Source organism: Magallana gigas, chromosome 7, assembly GCF_963853765.1.
Source record: "Magallana gigas chromosome 7, xbMagGiga1.1, whole genome shotgun sequence".
Classification (NCBI taxonomy): domain Eukaryota; kingdom Metazoa; phylum Mollusca; class Bivalvia; order Ostreida; family Ostreidae; genus Magallana; species Magallana gigas.
Window position 1 is genome coordinate 31,326,305 of NC_088859.1, and position 21,055 is coordinate 31,347,359.

Sequence of the window (21,055 nt, forward strand, 5' to 3'; positions counted from 1 at the left end):
TTTGAGTATATAATAAATACTATAATTCATTTAAGTGTTTTAAATTGGTCAGAAAGAGAGAATGTCATCACTACTGTCATAAAATATCACTGTAATACTGAAGACCCCAGCCTGTACATGATTATGATTTTTTTTTTAATATTCATTTACTCATGATTGCACCAGTGTATGAGACATGTATAGTTATAACCATCTGTACAGATTACTCTCTATGTGACCATTGGAATGTTGCATGGATGAAGGAAAAGCCGTAAATTGAGGTCTCGCCAATCAAATTTTTATGTACAAAACCTCAACAAAAGTAATAGGGAGAAAAGAATCCCTAAAAAAAAAACCACTCAAGCAAGCCCGGCAAAAAACAAACACATGTTCAGTTGAGCAATATAGTAGAAAAAAAAAATGAACAGATTTAGTTGAAAGTCATTGCACATAGAAATAATTATGTCCATTAGTAAAGAAAAGTACATTCCAAACACTGTAATATCAAATAGTACATATTTTGTATTAAAACAATTCAAAAACAAGACACTTCTTATTAGAATTATGTAAATATTGAATTATAAATGATGATTGTATGACTACAGTACTGTAAATATAAACAGTCCTAAATATACATGACAATGTACAAATTTTTACATCCACTTTCTTGTAAAAAGAAATTTCAATTACACAGTTCTATTTATAGGTAAGCTCATTCTTTCATCTGTTTTGCACACTCATTATCATATGTAATTATATAGTACATTTATCACTTTCAAAATTTTTTATCATGAGGTGACTTTCATATGCAATTGATGTTGTAATGCCATTTTCAATTTTCACATTGCATGAAACAGATTTAATGTGTCTTTACAACATTACATGAAAAGTGTGTAGAAAAAGAAATAAAAATAGACCTATAAAAAAACCATACATGCATAGTGTACTATGTGAGATAAAGTGTACATTACCATAGCAAGACCATTGATTCTGCAAAGAATTAATCTTTGATATCAAAACAGTTGTTTAATCTGGTCATAAAACATTGAAATAAATATCAACATACTTATAAAACTTTGAAGAAAAAAGAATATGCACTGTATTTGAATTTCGAAAGAATTAGAATATTGTTTTTAACAACATAACTCTACCCCAAATCACAATGAAAAGTTGATCTGGTAACAATTCAAAGACTTCAACTGGAATGTACCAAAATAATCTTAAAGTGAAGAATGCATGAAGTTTGAGTGTCAAACTTGGTAATTCATAGATCCATTATGTAATCTCTTGCTCTTTATTTGTTCCCTCTAATTCCCTTAAATGGGAACAAATAAAGTTAACACTACTGCTACAGCTTATGACATTAAATAATAACTATATAAACATAAGTATCAAGCCATGTAACAATCCATAGATTATTCTGGAAGTTCACCATATTTAAGATGATAATGCTGAAGCTGTGTTTGTAGAATCATGACACGCTTCACTGCTTCATCCGTCGACTTCTTCTCAGCTTTCAGTTTGTCTTGAAGGGTTTTTATCGCATTTTTATGAGCATTGTCCATTGTTGATATTCTGGCCTCATATCGTTGTACGATGACAGAATTACTCCTTGTTAGTTCTTTCATGTATCTCTCCAATCGAGCTATTTTCATCCGCATCTCGTTTATCTTCACTTCTTGTTGAACTCCACGTTCTTGCAGAGTTTTATTTTGCTGTTCGAGTTGCTCGCATTTACTATGAATGTCTAGTTCTACCGCTGTCTGACCATTATATAGGCTATCACTAGATTCCGCTAATTCTGAGTCTTGGTTTTCAGAATCTGGAGATTCCGGACCAACAGGAAAATGGGTTTCAAGTTCCTCTTCTGTACCAGACATAACCACTTTTCTATTTTCCCCACGTCTGTTTGCCATCTTCTTTCTCCTAACAGGAGCTACAGGTTTATTTTCAGCAATAGGAGACACCCCATCAAGTGATAACTGTTGCAAAGCAAGAAGTTCTTCAAATTCAGATGCAGGGATTTCTGAACCAAACAGTTCCTTGTTAATACAGTCCATTAGATTGAGTGAGGTTGGCTTTAGAACACATGTATTGTCTTCAGGTTCTAGGTCCAAAAGATTACCTACTGGAGTGGTATCCACCTGCTTTTCCACAAATACGTCTTTTTCATATTCAATCATCATAAACACCAGCTGCTGGGTAATATCTGCAGTTGCCATTAGCAACTCTGCACTGTCTGCCTCGGAGACATTACGAATGATATTTGGTCCAAACACAGTAGCAATGTTCAGAACGGTCATTTTGTTAACTTCCGAGTTTCTACTGACTAGAGCCAAGAATTTGCACAAAAAGGACAAAATATGAAAGTTGTCTGTGGGGATATCTGGTAAAGATTCTCGCAAATCAAATATGGCTTTCTGCTTGTCCTCGGGTGTCTGTGCACTCTGATATCTTAGGGCAATGTTCATGAACTTCTGATAATATTCTGCAGGTATCACTGACTGAGGGAGCTCTCTGAGATACAATTTTAACAGGGAAGCTACAGTATGTACATCCACTTCCTCAATGTCAAATACCACACGTTCAGCAGAGTCAAAGCGTTCTTTTAGCTCTTTGATCAATAGGTTGCGACCTGGTAATCTACATTAAAAAGACAACAAAAGAACCAGGAAGTTTTAGACCATCATAAAAATGAACAAACCAAATGATCCAAATTTCATCAAATGAGTGAAAAAAATACATTGCAAGAACATTTTTAGATTTATCAACAGATCAACTTAATTTTTCAATCAGAGTCAAGGGTGGTGATAAGTGAGAAATTGAACCTGAAAATGCCCTCCACATCCAGTCCATTTTTAGTCAAGAAATGAACACACTGTTCCATAATGTATGGCAATCTTCTGTTAAGTTTATGCTCAAAAGCCATTGTCTCCTCCAAACTTTGTCCAAATATTGCTAAGTGGAAGTGAAGAAATTGGAACATGAATTACATGTATATACAACTATTCTATATACCTGTAATCCATATGGAAAATTGGTAGCATACCAGTTAGATTGAAAGAAGAACAGTGATAATTACACATACTGGTACTATTTCCTTATTTCATAAATCATATAAAATAAATGTGACTATGATATTTCTAAAATTTTCATTTGATATACATGTAATACCTACCACCTCCAAATGAGGAGTACATGACTTTTCTAATGTTTTTAATCCATTTCTGTCGCTCCTCATCATTGGCTGCCCACAAGAGGTAGGTTTCATGATTGGACGTTACTCTGGTCTGTCCTTTGCCTGTAGGTAACAACACAATGCTATACATACATGCATTCACAACTGGAAGTTTGGGCAAACATGTATGATTACTTATGTTAAAGCAAAATTTAATGTGAATGTACAATTGACGTGAATTTTCTTGTCAGATGATGAAACATCATTATCTTTCACTAAAACCTGTACATTTAAGGTCTGTTAAAACAAATTTTTGTGGTGAGTACTGGGTATCTAAAATGTGTAAAAAGATTCACATTGTTTCTGTCCCTTTTATTTCAATTTTTTTTGAAAATGTGTAAAATGGGTATATATAGCCTTCACTCTCTGCTCATTGAAAATGAAATGCATGCATGTACTTGATTGTCCGAACTGAAGCATATCAAGCATGTGCTTATCTTGTAACAGCTGTATAATGCATCCTGTCATTCTTGGTTACACAGTGTACATGATGAACAAGTACATAACGTGGTCAGGACAGGGTGTATATTACTTGTGCCGTTATGGATGGGAGTGTCACTTTATGTGATGCTGTTACACAATAACAAACCAAATACATCATGAAAGGCGACTTGACCTCTACAATCCAATGCACATCAATTACCATAAGAAAATATGCATTCATATCCAAACTTACACAATAAATTGTAAGCAAGGCTTGTGCTTATATACAATATTACATTTTGTTAGTTCATGCAAAATCACATTCTGCCACTTGTAAACGCTTGTTGATTTGAAATTAGGTTTACAGAAGAAGCTATTAATTCAGGCAATGAAGTTGAGTAGAACTCAGTGACCCTAGCTTTTCTGTCTTAGCACCATTTATATGCAGGTATCTATAGCTTCTCTATAGAATTATGTCTATTGGACTACTCACTTGTATCTGACTATTGACTACTCATGACTACTCATATTTGTATGACTATTGACTACTCATGAATACTCATATTTTTCTGACTATTGACTACTCACACGTAACTAACACCATAGTTTTATTAATCACAACTCGTATGTATCTGTGTGACTTATTCATATTATTTTTTAAATGACTTCCTGGATATATATATGACAATTGTTCAAACTGATTACATGTTTCAAAATAATGCCCCCTTTCTTAATATTGAAGGAAATGGGACACCTCCATCTTTTTAAAATAAATAATTAACTGTTGAAGATTAAAGAATGAGAATCTTCTTTAGATTTAGAATAAAGAATTGTCTAACACAGCAGTAGTAATATTTTTTACTGGTACATGTATATGTTTTGCCTTAAACTGAGTGTTTACTGACTGATAAAGAGATTCAACAGTAATACTGGATCAATACTCATGTGCTACATGGAAAAAGACTATATTTTAAAATAATTCAAAGAGCAAAAGCTCCCCACAAGGCAATATATTTCGAATCTAAAATCCACAGGCCCCCCTGTGACAGTGCAGCTCAGCTGTGCCTCTTTATTTACACATTTCTCATCTTTATCATGTAACTATTCTTCCCATGCATATTAAATTGTATATATGAATTATTCAACTTTTATAACTATTTATCTTTTTTATATACCGTAATGTTCCAGGTACTTCATTCCTATTGATGTCTCAGAGATGTTAACAACTACCGTTAACTTAAATCTAACTGATAACTACACTTTCTGACTAATCTAATGAATTTTTACAACTATCCACACCAATTCAAACTCACACTTGCACTTGTCACACTACTGGACCTAAAATGAGACCTAAATCTTTCAAATTCAGATCCTTAATGAAGTCACATAATGTTCTGGTCCCTTGTTTACATATACATAACAGTATTGCAATAAAATAAATGCATGATGCTGTTTCACATTTCATATTTCTTTTCATGATTCAAAGACATGAAAATTGCAAAGGTAATAAAGAATCTATGACTCAATGATGCCATGATGTGATTGCTTCAAAAGGTTTTGATGAGAAACAAGGCATTTCGAAGCAGCAGTTACCCTGTAAATGTACCATTCTATATTTTGCTTGTTTATGATTAACTAAACACAAAACCATACATTTGGGTATAGCACAAAAAATCATTATATTTAAAAATGAGATAATTCATATTGGCAATAGATACATCTATGCAGTATCAACTAGCACTTCAATACAGCTGTTGTGGTGGACCTAAATAATGCCTTCCTCAAGAAATAATTTCCCACAATTCATCAAAGCATATCTGAAAGTGTACGGTAATTTGTTTAAGGGACACCATTAATTGTTTACTTTTCAATGAATTACCGGTAATGTGCATTACTGACTGGTCTATTTCAACTCCTAAACTAAGTGCCTACCTTATTAAGCAATTGCTACATCAAACAGATTTACCAATTTCTTCTCAATTTTAATACATGTACTTTGTTTAGAATTTAGAGTTAGCCAGCAGAGTCCGAGATTGATGACTGACATCTCATTTAAGAATTTCTTAATACAGGTATACATAATTAATGTTATTAAAGAAATTTTTAATAAACATGCTAGTTTTTTTACAGTGTGAGCTTAAAATAAAATTAATATAAAAAGTTTTTAGCCAGATTTTGTTTATCAAAGAATAAAATACATGGCATTCCGACCATTGATAAGAGAGGGCAAGGATTGGTTTGAAAACAGAGAAATCCTGGATAGGACAGATTGAAGCAGATTATACTGAAATGTGATTACTTCACCTGGGTCTTCCATCAAAGACAAGTCTGGTAATAAGAATAAATGGTTCCAAAGAATGTGTATAAAAAGATTCATGTACTGCATGAAACAATACTTTTATTTTATATACCTGGTAATAGCTAGGTAATAATGTATTGTATATTAAACATGAATATATGTAAATTTCTGATATTTGAATCTACACAAATATGAAATAAAAGAGTATAATTTTATGAATATACTTAGAAATACAGCAACTTTGATAATAGCAAAACACTTAAATATCATTTTCAAGTTTTACATCTCATCAAATACAAATGATATATATACTAGTAAGTCAGCTGAAGAAATTAGGTATTTTAAAACAAATTTCGGACATGATTTACATCAATGATTAAAAATATGCTTAATTTACACTGAATAAAAACAAGCAAACAACAGTTGAGCAGAATCTGGTTTTTTTTCTTACCTGCGCTTATCTCTAAAAGACATTTATCAGGTTCCTCTGGGTTAAATGGAACTTCACACACCCTGTTTCCCGGAAGAAATATACATCCCAAGGGCTTTGAATCATCCTCTTTAGCAAAGTAAAAGAGGAAATCATTGTTTAGGCAAAACCATCGTCGGTGCCATGTCCTCACCATTCCTCCTTGCTTTTTCAGCCATCCACTTCGTATAATACGCTGTCTTTGGGCAGCATTCATGTCTTCTTCTGAAAGAACAGAATTGTTTCTGAAAATAACAGTTTTACCTAAAACAGGATTTCAAACTATACAATGATTTTAGATATTTTTTTTTTTGTTACTAATAATTTTCTGATTCATTGACATTACTAAGGCTTAGTGTGTTTAATCAATACTTAATTTCTGTATAGGTTAGCAGAGTACAACATAAATGTTTTCAACTGTTAATGATGTCAGATATAAGTAAAAAGTAAGAATAAGATTAATGTGTTTTTTACATGTTCTAAGGCTCGCAATATTTTAATGATCAAAGATTTACAGCTTTCCAACACATTTAAGATGCAAAGACTGAAAAGAACTATAATTTGTTAATTTAATACTGCTTCATATGATCATATACATGTATCACAACCAGGGACGTATATACGTCCCTGATCACAACATTGTTAGGGAATAACATGAAAATTCGCTACACTATGGAATAGCTTGAAAATTAACTTAATTAATTGTATGGGAAAGATTACCTTTAATGTACAGGATGCTGGTGGGTGGAACTAGTTTTTAAAATGTTCTATCCTTAAAACAATATTTTCCTTCGGACTCGATTTCACAGTATTCCTTAGTAAAAATCATCTTTAAAGAAGTAAAGTTGTCTATTAAATGCTGACAAATGATCTTTACAATATAAGTGACATCAACATATCTACTAGTACGACACTTGGAGTCATCCTTGTGCTCCCATTTCGAACAGGATATTTTGAACACGGAAGTTGAAACAAAAATAACAGAATTTAACAAGCAATTTGCATAATGCCTGCAATATCAATAAGTTGCATTTAATGCATTGCTAAATATACATAATTTTCAACTTTATAGATACCGACGTCGTACTTTTACGATGCTGGTTGTCGGTGTCTTGACATTATTTACAATCCCCTCTTGATCCTTTGACACTTCCTGTGTGCACATGTTTTGGTGACGTAGTAAAAAGAGACATAAAAAACACATTTTGCTCTTTAAACGTTCATTGTTTTTCAAGAAATGGAAAAAATTTTATATTAATTAAATATTTAATCCATATTTTATAAATCTCGTTCCTTTCGATAATTAATTTCACCCAAATCAATGACGTCATACACATCAAAATAGAAAGGAGATCAACAAATCCCGGCATTATTTAGGTAATTCTTTTTTATTTCTGGCCATTATTTCTTACTTCTTTTGAAAATGTAAGTGTTATATCTACCATATGACACATAAATGTCAAAATGTGCTGTATTTTGAAATTGGTTTGGATTCAATTGGATAATATATTTCATGATGGTTATGGCAAAATCTAAGAAATGTCAAATGAACATTTACCGATGTCTGATATTACAGCATGTGTTTGAAGTTGACACTTGTCGTAACAGTTATGTTTAAATGTTTAAGGACTGGCAGTGTTTATAGATAGCCTTTTACATATTCCCAGTTGTTAACATGAAAATGCAATGTTTTTATCAATGCCACTTGTTTCTATACTAAAGCATAACACGACTCATAAATAGGCACCAACACACAGGAATATAAACCCTTAGCTTTCGTTAAAGCTGAACACTGCTCATAAAATAGGCACTGTCCGCCTTAATTCTCTTTCAGCACCGCTTTCCCTACAACCCCCATATAAGCCAGAGACCTCTTAACAGTTTAAAGTATTACGGTAGAGGTCTCACCTAATATGTGGATGTACATCTTGCCTTGCCGTGTTATAGTGAACTAGGTAGTAGCGTTTAATAGGCATTAACTCCAAAAAAGTTTCAATGTAATGTTTTGACTGACCTTTGTCCAGATCGTAGTAGGGCGGTTTTAAGACATTGCCGCTGGTGACTTGAATGAAAGAGAGAAGAGAGAGAAAGTTAATGGAGGTGATGCAGATAAAGAAATTATCATTTATTATAAAATGGCAAATAGATTAATTATGGTCTATAAATTACACATATATCCTATTTTGGTGTAATTTTAAAGCGTTTTAATTTAAGATCTTAAATTTTCTTTGGCTGCCAACATGCGTGCAGTGTCTACAAATAGGGATGATGTAACGATCGAACCAAAACTTTTTGAAAGAGTCTGAGAATTGTATACAGGCAATACAAATTTTTGAATGATCTTTTATGAATTGAGATATGGTGAAACGGAAAGGAAATCCAACGGAAGCTTAGTGGAAAAATAAAATAGTGGCGGATAAAGGTAAAGAATATTTCACACTGATTAACCATGAAGAAAGTTTTATCTCTCTCATTCAAGTCAAAAGCGGTTATGTCTCGATCAACTCCCCTTCTACGATTTGATTGGACAAGGGTCAGTCATAACATTAAGTTGAAACTTTTATGTAGTTCATGCCTATTAAACGGTTCTTTTTAGTTCGCTGTACTCATGCAGTCGCAAGTTGAAATTATCAAGTTTTACACACTTTTCTCAAACTAGGAGAGTACTAACATCAAAAAAACTGGTCAATGCATTATTTACAAACATAATATGCACACAAAACAAGAATTAAATGCATAACAATCCAAAGACAACAAAAGTAACACTACACGTTGGTCACAAGTTTGAGGTGTGCAACAGGGTGTAACAAAATTGGTTTTTATACTAGGTACCTGTGTGCCGATGCTTATATACAAGCAGTGTTTTCTGCTTTAAACCCAAATGTTCACCTGAAACTCATTGCCAACTCATAGCAGCAATGGAAGATAAATATGTAAATATGGCGGACAATGCCTTTTACGAGTATGTTCAGCTTTTAATGAAAGTTTACATTTTTGCCGCATAAACTGATATTCAGGTTCTTATCATGCTCATCTTGATTTGCCCAAAGAACTTGGCAGTGTGGTTGATTTTATGGTTTTCTTCAAATGACATATAGAAAAATTCTGAAAATCTGCTTGCAATTTATATTATTTTATATCCTGCATGCCTTTTGGGTATGTTATACAATACCAAACATACTTTTGTTAAAAGAAATCTTGCTGCAAGTATGAATTTAAGGCACTGACAGATGATTTTGTGCACATATTAGCATTGCAACGACCTGAATTTATTGCAAAGCAAACGTATCTTGACTAATCTAAGACTGATATTGAATACAAAATGACAGCAAAAATGAAACTATATAGCAGAATTTAAATGAACATTTATAAGTGTTCAACTGTAGTGGTCAAAATTTGGAGGATTGGTTTGCACAAAAACAGCTAGGTTTATGTACATTTTACATGCAATATTTTCTATTACAAAGTTTATTTCACGATTTCCACCTATTCCTCTTAAAGTGCATGTTGTGGAATGTATTGCATAGATAGTAGAACACAACTTGATTGTTAAGTGGTTTATTTAGAACTTGAAATTAGCAAGTAAAATAACATAATGTCAAGCAGTATGATGTCATGAAGGGCAGATAATCCATGACATAAAGCATAAAGTTCATTTCATGCTGGCAAGCTGTTCTCACTGTACATATCTTGATATTACGTGTAGTAGGATACATATATTTCGATATTGATAAATTAGAAAATTGTAAGAAAATGTGTATTTTTTTTGTCTTCGTGACAGTAAAAGAGCATTTTATAAATAGTGCCTGTTTAGGAGGGTAACAGTTGAAATTGACACCCTCAAAGAAAACCGTTGTCAACTGACGCGAAACAGAATAATCAGTCTCTCTTTGTTTCTAAGTGAATGTAATATGTTTCTGAAGACTACTGATAGTACATGTATTCATGTTCGGTTTAATTTTGTTGAAAAATTATGAATCGCGAACATAGTGAAATTAAAACCATTGTGATTATTTGCTAATCTACAGTACTGTACATGTATATGAATCGTCACACTAAAATTTGAACAAGGATAACTGTTATACAGTATTAGATTGGAAAATTAAATGGCTTTTACAGTTTAAAACTATATGGTTTGCACTAAATATGCATTACATTTATGTAATATTATCTTGAGTCAACTTAATGTTATTTTTACAGGTGTTATCAACAGCGATCATGGTGATGTAATATTTTGGAGCAGGCCTAACTGAATAAGGAATTTAAAATTGATTTTATAAATGCAGCTGCATTAGACTCTGGTAAGAATGAATAATTGTTACAATTAAACTATAGTTTATAAAATGTGTGGTTTTTTACTTTGATTTTGGTATGACAGGCAGAACAGTTTGATCACCAGTTACATGTAACAGTTGACTAGAAATTCATGTAGGAATCCTTCTTTTTTAAGTTTTGTCTGGTGTTACCCATTCCCATTAAATTTGTTGCCATTGACCAGCCCTTTAATCTGTTTGGGATAAACGAACATGTCTTTATTATGGCTTCATTTTGGAAAACCCTCTTGTCTGATCTTGACTGCACATTTGGCACTCCTTTGTAGATAGCAGATATTAAAACCTGATGACTAAATATATATATAGATTTAAGATGAATACATGTATTAGGATATTGTCCAAGGCATATCGAGTTGAACTCCCACAGAGTGTAACTAGAATTTAGAATCATTACATTGAAAAACGTTTAGGATTTTCATCCATGATAAGATTCTTAATAGTGCAGACTGGTAAATTTTTCTACTGAATAGTTGAAATTGTACACTAGCCATTAGTTTTTAGCTGGACTGGTGGCATAAAAAGTTGTATTTTTAAGGTATGATGATCTTTTAGGGAAAATATCATTTAAAAGGGATTTGTGAAAGTGATTGTACTTTGAAAGCTGGTGCCATTAAGTGCAAATGGTAGGACACCTGATTAGAGATTCACAGGGTGCCTATTAGTACTTTACCAAAGTTTGAAGCATGATCAGTGAAAGTAAACTTGCCTTCATCATTTTCTGTTTCATCTAAAATGAATAAATCATAAAAACTCCCTCCTTGTGAAAGACATGAACCCATGGGACTTTATATTCTCGTTTGTCTGAAAAAAAAAAAAAATATGATTTATGTAGTAGATTAATACATTATTTTTTAATTTTTTGGTTCGTTCTGAAGGTTACGGTTAGCCCTCTTTCCGGGGGGGGGGGGGGGGGGGTAAACATCAGATATAAAAAAATCGGAGAGGGCTACATTATTGCAGCTATACTCTGTCCCAAGTTTTTGCTTCCACCACTTTTCGCTTGATATTTCCTTAATCATAAATACCTTTGAGTTCAAACTACGTTTATCCACTAATATGAAAAATGTCCAGATTATCTGTTTTGAAACGCCCCCTCTACCGCTTCAGGTTTCAATACACATCCCAAAATAGAAAGTCTAGGGGGATTTTACTGTGCATCAGCCATTATGAAGCCCATATGATAACATTGAAAAATTGCGCGAGGTGTCCCGAGTACTTCCGAATGGAGAAAAGATGTAAACATTTCCCATTATAAATCTCTGTAAGAAATTCATTTTCATTCCTGTGAACTTTTATGAGTGAAAAATGATTATTTAATTGTCAATGAACATATCTTGGATATTTTTCCTTTTATCGATTTCAACAGCATTTCTTGCACAGGTCTGTGTATTTTTATCAAAAATTATCAAACGGTGATGGAAGCAATAACTTGGGACAGACTTTAGTAATTATATCAGCCTTGCGTAAGAATTATTTGAGAAATCGGGTTCATTCAGAGCCTTTAATTTGGGTATAGACTGTGGATATAAATAGATGCAGAAATGTATGGTAAAATGCTTCTGTATTCATTGAATGTTAAAAAAGTTCTTAGAGATAACCGATAGATGTCAGTGACAATTATTGGTAATGAAAATGGACCAAGCATGTTATATATTTGCTGTTTCAAATCATGGCTGGCTTATTTTCTATTTGTAGATGGATATTAAAAAGTGCTGTTAAAATCATCATGAGTGAGACAGCATCCCAAACGTACCACACAGTGGAGGTGGGGGATTCCACATTCGACATTTTAGACCGTTACAGTAATCTCAAACCAATAGGATCTGGTGCTCAGGGAATTGTATGGTCAGTAAACACAATATTCAGTGTGTGTTGACAGTAATGATTCAACTGTGGGTTGACCATGGTCAACTGTGAATTGACAATGGTCAACACTCAACATGATTACCCATACTTGAACCTTTCTTGATAAGTTTATAGAAAACATCTTAACGGAAAGTATAAATGCAGAGATAAAGTAAGTGGATAATTACTCTGGAAGAATCATGAAGTTTGTTTACTACATTGACTAAATCTGCTTTTGAGTTTCAATACATGTATTAGAATAGATAATGCCATTCAGTAGGCTTTGGGAACCTTGGAGCTGTAGTAGATGTTTGTTGCTACATTTTGTTCAGAGCCTCAAAAACTGACACTATAATGTTGCTGAAAAGGAAATGACTGTGCTTTGTACTGTTTTGTAAAGGTCACCAATTAAATGACACTTGAAGCTCTTTGATAATTCTACTACATGCATGGTCATATATTTTTTGTCATTTTAAGAAAATTAAATGAATTTTATCAAAATACTGTGTGTGCATAAAAGTAGTAATCATTTGATAGGGTTTTGAAAAGGGGGGGGGGCAAATATTGCTAATTTAGTCAGAGTAAAGTCATCATATATCAAGTCCATGTTAATTGTTTTATCATTACATGTAACCTTTTTCCTGTAATGATGAATACAGTGTATATTTTCAGTATAGATTTTCTGTTAAACCTTTTTTCTTCATTTAAAACTGTACAATATCCTCTTATTATTTGTTTCGCATCAAATTTAAGTTCAAATGATTGTTTTAGGGAAGAATTTACTCTCGTAGAAAGTTGTATCAAAAATGAAAACACTTACTAATTTGTTGACAAACTCTTGATCAGGAAGTGGGAAATTAAATCCATGTGATTGGTACCAAGCTCTTTGAACCTGATAGGGACAAAATGCATTCCCAGAATAGAGTGACTTTTGCCATGCTTTTATCTCTATCTGGTGTTTATTAAGTCTATCACAAGTGTTTAACTACTAGTATAATGTTGCTCTCAGTACCAATCTTTGACTATTCAATTGGTTTCTGAATTGTATTTTGGTTAAAAAGGTGGTTATTGAATTTAGTGAATTTAAAAATATGTTCTGATTATTAAACAGTGGGTACATGTCTTCAGATTTGTATTGAACAGATTTACCCCCATCATTTGATTGGGGTAAGGCATCCCAGTTTTGCCCTTTTGCAGATTTGTATCAAACAGATGTACATCCATCAATAAATAAGGGGGGGGGCTGTTTATCCCATTCTTGTCCTTTTGAAATTGGTTTTCTAGTTTTGCATTTTTAGACAGATAATGGTGAACAGTAATTGACCTTCATTGTGCAGAATTATTGCTTTTTAAAATGAAAGAACTATATATGATATAAGTCAAATTTGGCCCCCATAATTCGCTAATTTTAAAGTGATTCAGGTACATTAATTATTTGTGTTATTTTATTAAAGAGTTGACATAAAATATGTAATGTTTTACACCTATTTATTTAATTTATATGCACTCACTGGCAGTATATGACGTCACAAGTGACGCTATTTTTATAATTCAATCAAAATCGGTCAAAAATTGACATTTTTCTTATCTTTTTTTGAATCGGAAATATAGAGCGACTATTTGAACAAGAACAAACTTTTTGTCACTGATGAGTACTGGAGAGATACGTCTTTGGTAAAAACATTTTGTTTGTTCAAGCAGTCGCTCAATGTTTCCTTAAAGAAAAACTGCTTCAAAACAAGCCGTTTTATGCTAAAAATGTGAAAATGGCAGGAAAAGGTAAATTTTTGTGGGCACTAAAATCAAAATGAAAACTATGAAAAAACTTCAAATGTATATTTGTTCAAATAAAACAAAGTTCTTTCAGTAAAATGACAATGTTCATTTAAGGTCAGACGACACGTTCCTCAATTTTAGATAACTTTTTCCAGGAATTTGTAAATGGTTTACTACTACTTTGACAAGCTTTCTTGCAAAAAATTAGGGTACCTTACCAGGCATTTCTGCAAAATACTAGAGTATGCAATTTCCTATATAATCTTCTTGGAAATATACTTGAATTGCTGATATAAAAATAAATACATCTACAACACAGCGAAATTCACAATTAGAACTATATCTCCGCCGGGGCGGGGCTTTGAACTCACGATCTCTAAAACCTATATACTTCTGGCAGTGTGCGGCCACGGTTCTAACCACTCGACCATCTAGACACATAACCAAACTCAAGTAAATTTTGATCATTTTTAAAGTAATTATAAAATTAGTATTTTTTATTGGAACTCTTTATTACGAGGAGATACAAAAAAGATTCTCGAGGAACGTGTCGTCTGACCTTAAGGGGGCCATTTTAGGCTCAAACCATATATAGTCCTTTCAGCTTTCATTTATTAAACTTGGCTCACTTTTCACTGAATCTGAGTATCTTCTTAATGGTACCTTTGTTAGATGCATTTTCTAACTGTGTTATTAACAGGTGAATTGATATCACACCTGCATCTAATTTATGGTCATTAGCCTTTAAAATTTGGATTCTATGACATAATGATTGATTATTTTTCAGTGCTGCCTATGATTCTGTGACTGGGCAGAATGTTGCCATCAAAAAACTCAGCCGTCCTTTCCAAAACGTCACCCATGCCAAGCGGGCATATAGGGAATTTGTATTAATGAAGTTAGTTAACCACAAAAATGTAAGTATTTCCAATATAGAAATTATTTTTTGTTTTCATGGAAAACATTACTTTTGAAGGAAATTTAATATTTTATTTCAATTGGATGTTTTCTTATAGATTATAGGTTTATTAAATGCCTTCACACCACAAAAATCTATGGATGAGTTTCAAGATGTGTAAGTTTTTCCTTTTCATATCTTAGAAAAGAAAAAGTGAACTGATAGATATCATTTGGAGATTGATTAAATTTTTTACCTGGATCTAAAGGCAATTTGCATATTAAAAACTTTGACAATGAGAGAGAGAGAGAGAGAGAGAGAGAGAGAGAGAGAGAGATATTTTGATCCTAATATTGTCACACATACTTTGACAGATACTTAGTGATGGAATTAATGGATGCTAATTTGTGCCAAGTCATTAATATGGATCTAGACCATGAGAGGATGTCTTATCTGTTGTATCAAATGTTGTGTGGAATCAAACATTTACATTCAGCGGGAATCATTCACAGGGTAAGAAACTAAGGTTAATGAAATGCATCAAATATGTACCAATACAAGGAAAATATCGCTCAAAAGAGTGGTGCACTGCAATACACATTCTGAATTTTTTGAGTGTCCTCTTTGTTGAGTTTTAATCCTTTAATAGTATTTGTTCAATACTACTCAAATTATTGAATTAATCAATGAAAAAAATGAAGCAAAATAGAACAGCATGCAATGTTGTGTGATACTTATCATTTGATGCTACATGGCACATGTGATCTCCAACATATTCTACAATCTCAAAGTACATACCTGTCAGTTTAGCAGATTGCAAAGAATTGTATCCAGGTGATTTTGGTGAAATTTATTCAGTTGTACCATAATTACATGTACCGGTAACTGTCAGTAAGTTGTCATGACATTGTTATGTATTTTTTATAAGACAGTATTAGCAATACATGTAATTAAATCTGTTTTATAGGATTTAAAGCCAAGCAATATTGTTGTAAAGTCTGACTGCACATTGAAGATCCTAGACTTTGGTCTGGCCCGGACACAGGGCACAGGATTCATGATGACGCCGTACGTCGTCACCCGTTACTACCGGGCTCCAGAGGTCATTCTGGGCATGGGATACACAGACAATGGTAAAAGTTCTAAATACATGTACTGTGCTTTTTGAAATTTATCAAGTCAACAAATTTCAGTATGATTTGTCTTAACAGGTACAATGTATATTTAAAAAAAAAATTAAAGGTATATTTCTGGTGATTTGAGTGCAGAAATGGAAATACATTGTACCAGTTTAGATAGAAGTTCTTTTTGAAAGCACCAGTGCATCTACACGAAAAAAGTTTATGTTCAGTAAGAATTATGAATGACAGATACAAGAAGTACTGCATTTGATCGTTTTGCTTTTGTTACAGTTGACATTTGGAGTGTGGGGTGTATAATGGCAGAACTTATTCGGGGAGCAGTCATGTTTCCTGGTAGTGATCGTATCCTTGTCAAAGTTATTTTTGATGACAATGTTAAGGAAATTTCCTGTCCATGGATGTTATGGTCATAAAAGAGAATGTCACTAAATACACATACATACTTCTCTCTGAATCATTGTACCCTTTTATCGATTAAAAAAAAGGAATATTGGTTTGCAATTGAGGACAAGAGCATTTTGATGAAAGATGTCAAATTTCATATACAGGTTGAAAATATCATTAATATTCTGTCTTTATTGGGGGAGGGGCATACTTGTTTTAAAAACAGGTTTCTATGAATTAATTAAAAGGGAGATCTGTGGAATTTTAACTTGTCAATATAGCTATTAGTTATATACATACAGTGCTTTAAAATCTTAAATTCAAAACAATTGAAAGAAGTTGCATTTAATGAACATTTGTTGCATTCTTAACACTGATGCAGATATTGATCAGTGGAATAAAATAATAGAACAGTTGGGAACTCCTTCAAGAGAATTCATGCAGCGACTGCAGCCCACTGTGCGTAACTATGTGGAGAACCGCCCTCGCTATGCGGGCTATAGCTTTGAGAGACTTTTTCCTGATGTAATATTCCCTCAGGACAGTCAGGAGCATGCAGGCCTGAGGGCCAGTATGGCTCGGGATTTGTTGTCCAAAATGTTAGTGATAGATCCGACGCAGAGGATAACCACCTCTGAGGCCCTGCAGCATCCCTACATCAATGTCTGGTACGATGAGCAGGAAGTCAACGGGGTATGTTCACCTCAAGTATGTCTTTTATATGAAGTTGTTTGAAACTTATTACTGTGAAATCATTAGATTTCGTGGTGGCTCAATTTTCGTGGAATTCGTGGCTACCTCTCATCCACGAATATACACCCCAACGAACTAATAAACTAGGGCTTTAAAGTCATAATCCTTTTGTATGTATACGAAAATACACGAAATTACGTACCCTCGAACCTGTTAAATTTAAGCAATCCACGAAAATTAGCCCCCACGAATTTTAATGATTCCACAGTATGTGTGAGATGATTTGAATGAGTATAATTATTGAAGTATATCATAATCATGTCCTAACTCATCACTTCTGCCAAACTCCTGGCTAAATGCTTGCTATACAGAATTTTTTAAAACCAATCAGCCAGTATGATCATGGGGCATGCATTTAATCCCCTTCACAAAATAATGTATTGCTACATGTATATTGGAGGAACCTGTTTTATTTTAACATCAATGGATCAGTTATGAATGTTGATTTCTTGCCTTTTTTGTTTAAATTTTATTTTTTATTAGAATTGCATTTCTGGATGTTGAACTTAAGAAATCAACAGCAATTTAAAAAGGGCTTCTCAGAAGATTTGATCATGTACCAACCAAGTTTATATCCTAATGAACTTTTTAACATTGCTGTTTATTACTTATATTTACGTTTGAGAATGGCAAACCGATCAGAATCATTAATATAATAGTGTTTTACGTTTACAATATTGCAAGCAATAAGCATGTACGGTTAACATTGTGACGTCACGAAAACGTTTATACAGAATTTAGCATTTTTGGTATTCTATAGGTTCATATATGAAAGCATATTTGCAAATGAAAATATTTAATGTTGTTTCAATTAACACATGATTAAAATGTTTAAATATTTATCTTGTTCTGTTGAAATACAGATATCATTAGAATTCATATCATTTTTCAGCCGGCTCCTGCACCCTATGACCACACTGTTGATGAACAAGAACATACAGTGGAGCAATGGAAAGGTAAGAAACTCTATGTAACAAATAAAATGCTGTCTTATATATGTTTAAGTGTGGTGATAGAAGTGTTAAAATAGTAATGTGTTGTGAATGGACGAGTAGGTAAATGTGAGGTTGAGTGATTTTGTGCAACATGTAAAGCCCCTACTATGTGACAATTTTCATTACCGGTATTCTGTTTACCTCTTTACAATAAATGCTGTACTTAAAAGTATACATATACATCAGCTGATAACAGTAAATGCAAAAAAAAAAACAATGACATAACAACAAAACAGCAAAAGCCCCCCAAAAAAAATAAGAAACATTTTGGGGAGAACAAAATTATTATTTTGATGTCATTCAATTTAATATGCATCACCCTCAACTCCCTTTTAACTCTTCCCACTTTCCATACATTGTAGATTAAACATTGCAGTTTATGTTATTCTTTGTACCAGTATAAACTTGACTAAAATCTTGGTCTTGTATTTTAAATCTATTGCAGAACTGATCTATAATGAAGTGATGTCATATGAAAACCAAGGACAAAACCAAGGAAAGCAGCCAGCACAGCCTATGCAAAATCACTCGGGTAAGTTTAGACAGTAGAACACAGTATCTTGTACAAAACTTCCCACAAACATGTACAAAAGTATCTCTTTTCAACCTACTGGCACATGAACATATATATACTGGTTGTTGGAGCAATGAAATGCAGATATATATTCTTCTATGCTTTCAACTACCGACTGGATGTTGTTTACAATGTATTTGTCTTCAAATATTGCACAATTTGGCTGAATGAGAAATACTTTTCTTCAGAGATGAGTATGGATCTACAAAAATCAGGTATAGATTATAAGCCCATGGAATGCCTTACCTTCAATTTGGTGCCTGAAGCAAAATGTTGAGAAAACAAGCCAGCTTTTCTCCCTTTGCTTGTTTCATTGAAAAAAAAGTTCCAAATTGCCACACAAGCTGTTTCTTTTTCAATTTTTTATTTAAAAAAAAAAATATTACAGATGGTGCTGGCTCATGTTTTGTAAGAATTGCTTTGGGTGTAAAATCGCAACAGACAGCTTTTATTTAGAGCAGTAGTAGTTGATTGTTTATTAATTGTTCATAATTCTAATCGTAAATGTTGTTATTTCAGTTATGAAGTACATGTAACGTGTTATTACTTTGGTGTTCATGAGTCTCATGCATCCTAAAAGAAACCATAATACATGTACTAAAATTCATGCATTAAAAGGTCATTTCTTATGTTGTTTTCAACTAAGAGCATTTGCTGATTATAACAATGGTGTCTTTTTAAACTAGTGATTCTAGGACTTAGTGTACAGTGTTTCATTTGTATGAATGGTAATTTTAAAATGTTATGAATATATGGGGAAAAAGTTCTGCCTAATTATGAGTCCATTTTATTAAGTAGATTTGCTTTTTATCAGCATTTCAACAGCAAAGCCTGGTAGTTTTTGATAATCGGCTTGCAGGAAAAAATACGGAGAAAAGGTTTGCTTTCTGACTCCCATTCCCTTTTTAGCAAAAAATGCTTAAAACAAGGAGCAAAGTTTGGGCATGAATCATTTGAATCAAGGCATGATTTGTCCCAGTTTAACTTTACATATGTTTGAAAAAAGAAAGTACATTTAAAGGGATTTGTTTATGTACCATACAAGTGAGAAAGATGATACAATGTAATTGGCTTGAACCAGTTCTGTTTTTAATCAGATTCCTGTTTTTTGGTTTTTTTTCCAGCCTGAGACATTTAGAGACAATACCCTGAGTCACTCAGTTATGTAATATTTGTACTTCAGTGGAAGCTGTGAACAACGAGAGTGATGTGCCCTTGGCTGGCGGACCTAGTCAGAAATGATACGTATTGTGCTTGTAATTTATTGGAGCTTAGGGAATGAAATCCTTCATCACCGTGAGCTCTGCAGTTGAACTGTGATTAGGATATTGAATAACCTCTTAGATGCAAAATGCTTCAATATTTTATTGTTCTACTGATTTTTATTTACCGTAAGATGTTTGTCATTTTTTGGATGTGTGTACCATGTTTTTTTAGATTGGAATTTTTTCAAGATGTTAAGTCAACTTTGTGTTGGTTATGATTATGTGTATTATCACAAAAAAGAAAGTGGAATGTGTCATAGAATCTGAAATCCCTACTATAGTAAAGTTTTAATCAAGAATGCTTGTTTAAAGCCTGTAGAAATTCACAAATTCTTAATGTGGAATCTCAGATGAAATGAACTGAACGTCATTATTTAATAATATTGACATTCAAAATTATATGTGTATTGCTGATTTAATATTTTTAAATAGTAACAAATTTTATGTACAAAGGTAAAATTATTCATTCTACAAAGTGTTGTGCGTTGAGAGATGTAATTTTTGGATGCTGCTGTAAGGTTTTGTATGTGTACTATAAGTATCGATGAGAGAACTTCCATGTGCTATTAGATGTTTCGAAAGTGTGACAGAGGTTGTCATTAATTAGTGTGCAATAAATTAATATATATGTTCATGAGAGAGGTCAGTGTAACAAACTGTATATTTGAATTTGAGACCTAT

General features: G+C 32.8%; 2 protein-coding genes across 11 annotated transcripts; one reads left to right on the plus strand and one right to left on the minus strand.

Moving 5' to 3' along the window:
* Nucleotides 1-794: 794 nt before the first annotated feature.
* On the minus strand, nt 795-7,580 carry LOC105338793 (rho GTPase-activating protein 24). 5 transcript variants are annotated; one of them, XM_066066503.1, is made up of 8 exons: nt 7,496-7,580; nt 7,129-7,237; nt 6,391-6,633; nt 5,945-5,968; nt 3,158-3,280; nt 2,808-2,937; nt 1,412-2,622; nt 795-969 (listed from the first exon to the last, which is right to left on the minus strand). In XM_066066503.1, the coding sequence occupies exons 3-8, from the start codon at nt 6,623-6,625 to the stop codon at nt 947-949; spliced, it is 1,746 nt and encodes a 581-aa protein (XP_065922575.1). In that variant the 5' UTR covers nt 6,626-6,633; nt 7,129-7,237; nt 7,496-7,580; the 3' UTR covers nt 795-946. The 5 variants fall into 5 exon arrangements, with proteins under 5 accessions (XP_065922575.1, XP_065922576.1, XP_065922577.1 ...); XM_066066504.1 differs by lacking the exon at nt 7,129-7,237; XM_066066505.1 differs by lacking the exon at nt 5,945-5,968.
* Nucleotides 7,581-7,656: 76 nt separating this feature from the next.
* Nucleotides 7,657-20,911, plus strand: LOC105338795 (stress-activated protein kinase JNK). 6 transcript variants are annotated; one of them, XM_011444063.4, is made up of 13 exons: nt 7,657-7,785; nt 10,609-10,709; nt 12,438-12,587; nt 15,151-15,280; nt 15,380-15,438; nt 15,636-15,774; nt 16,229-16,394; nt 16,674-16,745; nt 17,170-17,495; nt 18,433-18,496; nt 18,981-19,067; nt 19,298-19,324; nt 20,293-20,911. In XM_011444063.4, exons 3-13 carry the CDS (start codon nt 12,469-12,471, stop codon nt 20,349-20,351), a joined length of 1,248 nt encoding a protein of 415 aa, XP_011442365.1. In that variant the 5' UTR covers nt 7,657-7,785; nt 10,609-10,709; nt 12,438-12,468; the 3' UTR covers nt 20,352-20,911. The 6 variants fall into 6 exon arrangements, with proteins under 6 accessions (XP_011442365.1, XP_019927193.1, XP_011442370.1 ...); XM_020071634.3 differs by having other exon boundaries at nt 17,170-17,480; XM_011444068.4 differs by having other exon boundaries at nt 20,234-20,370.
* The last annotated feature ends 144 nt before the right edge of the window (nt 20,912-21,055 follow it).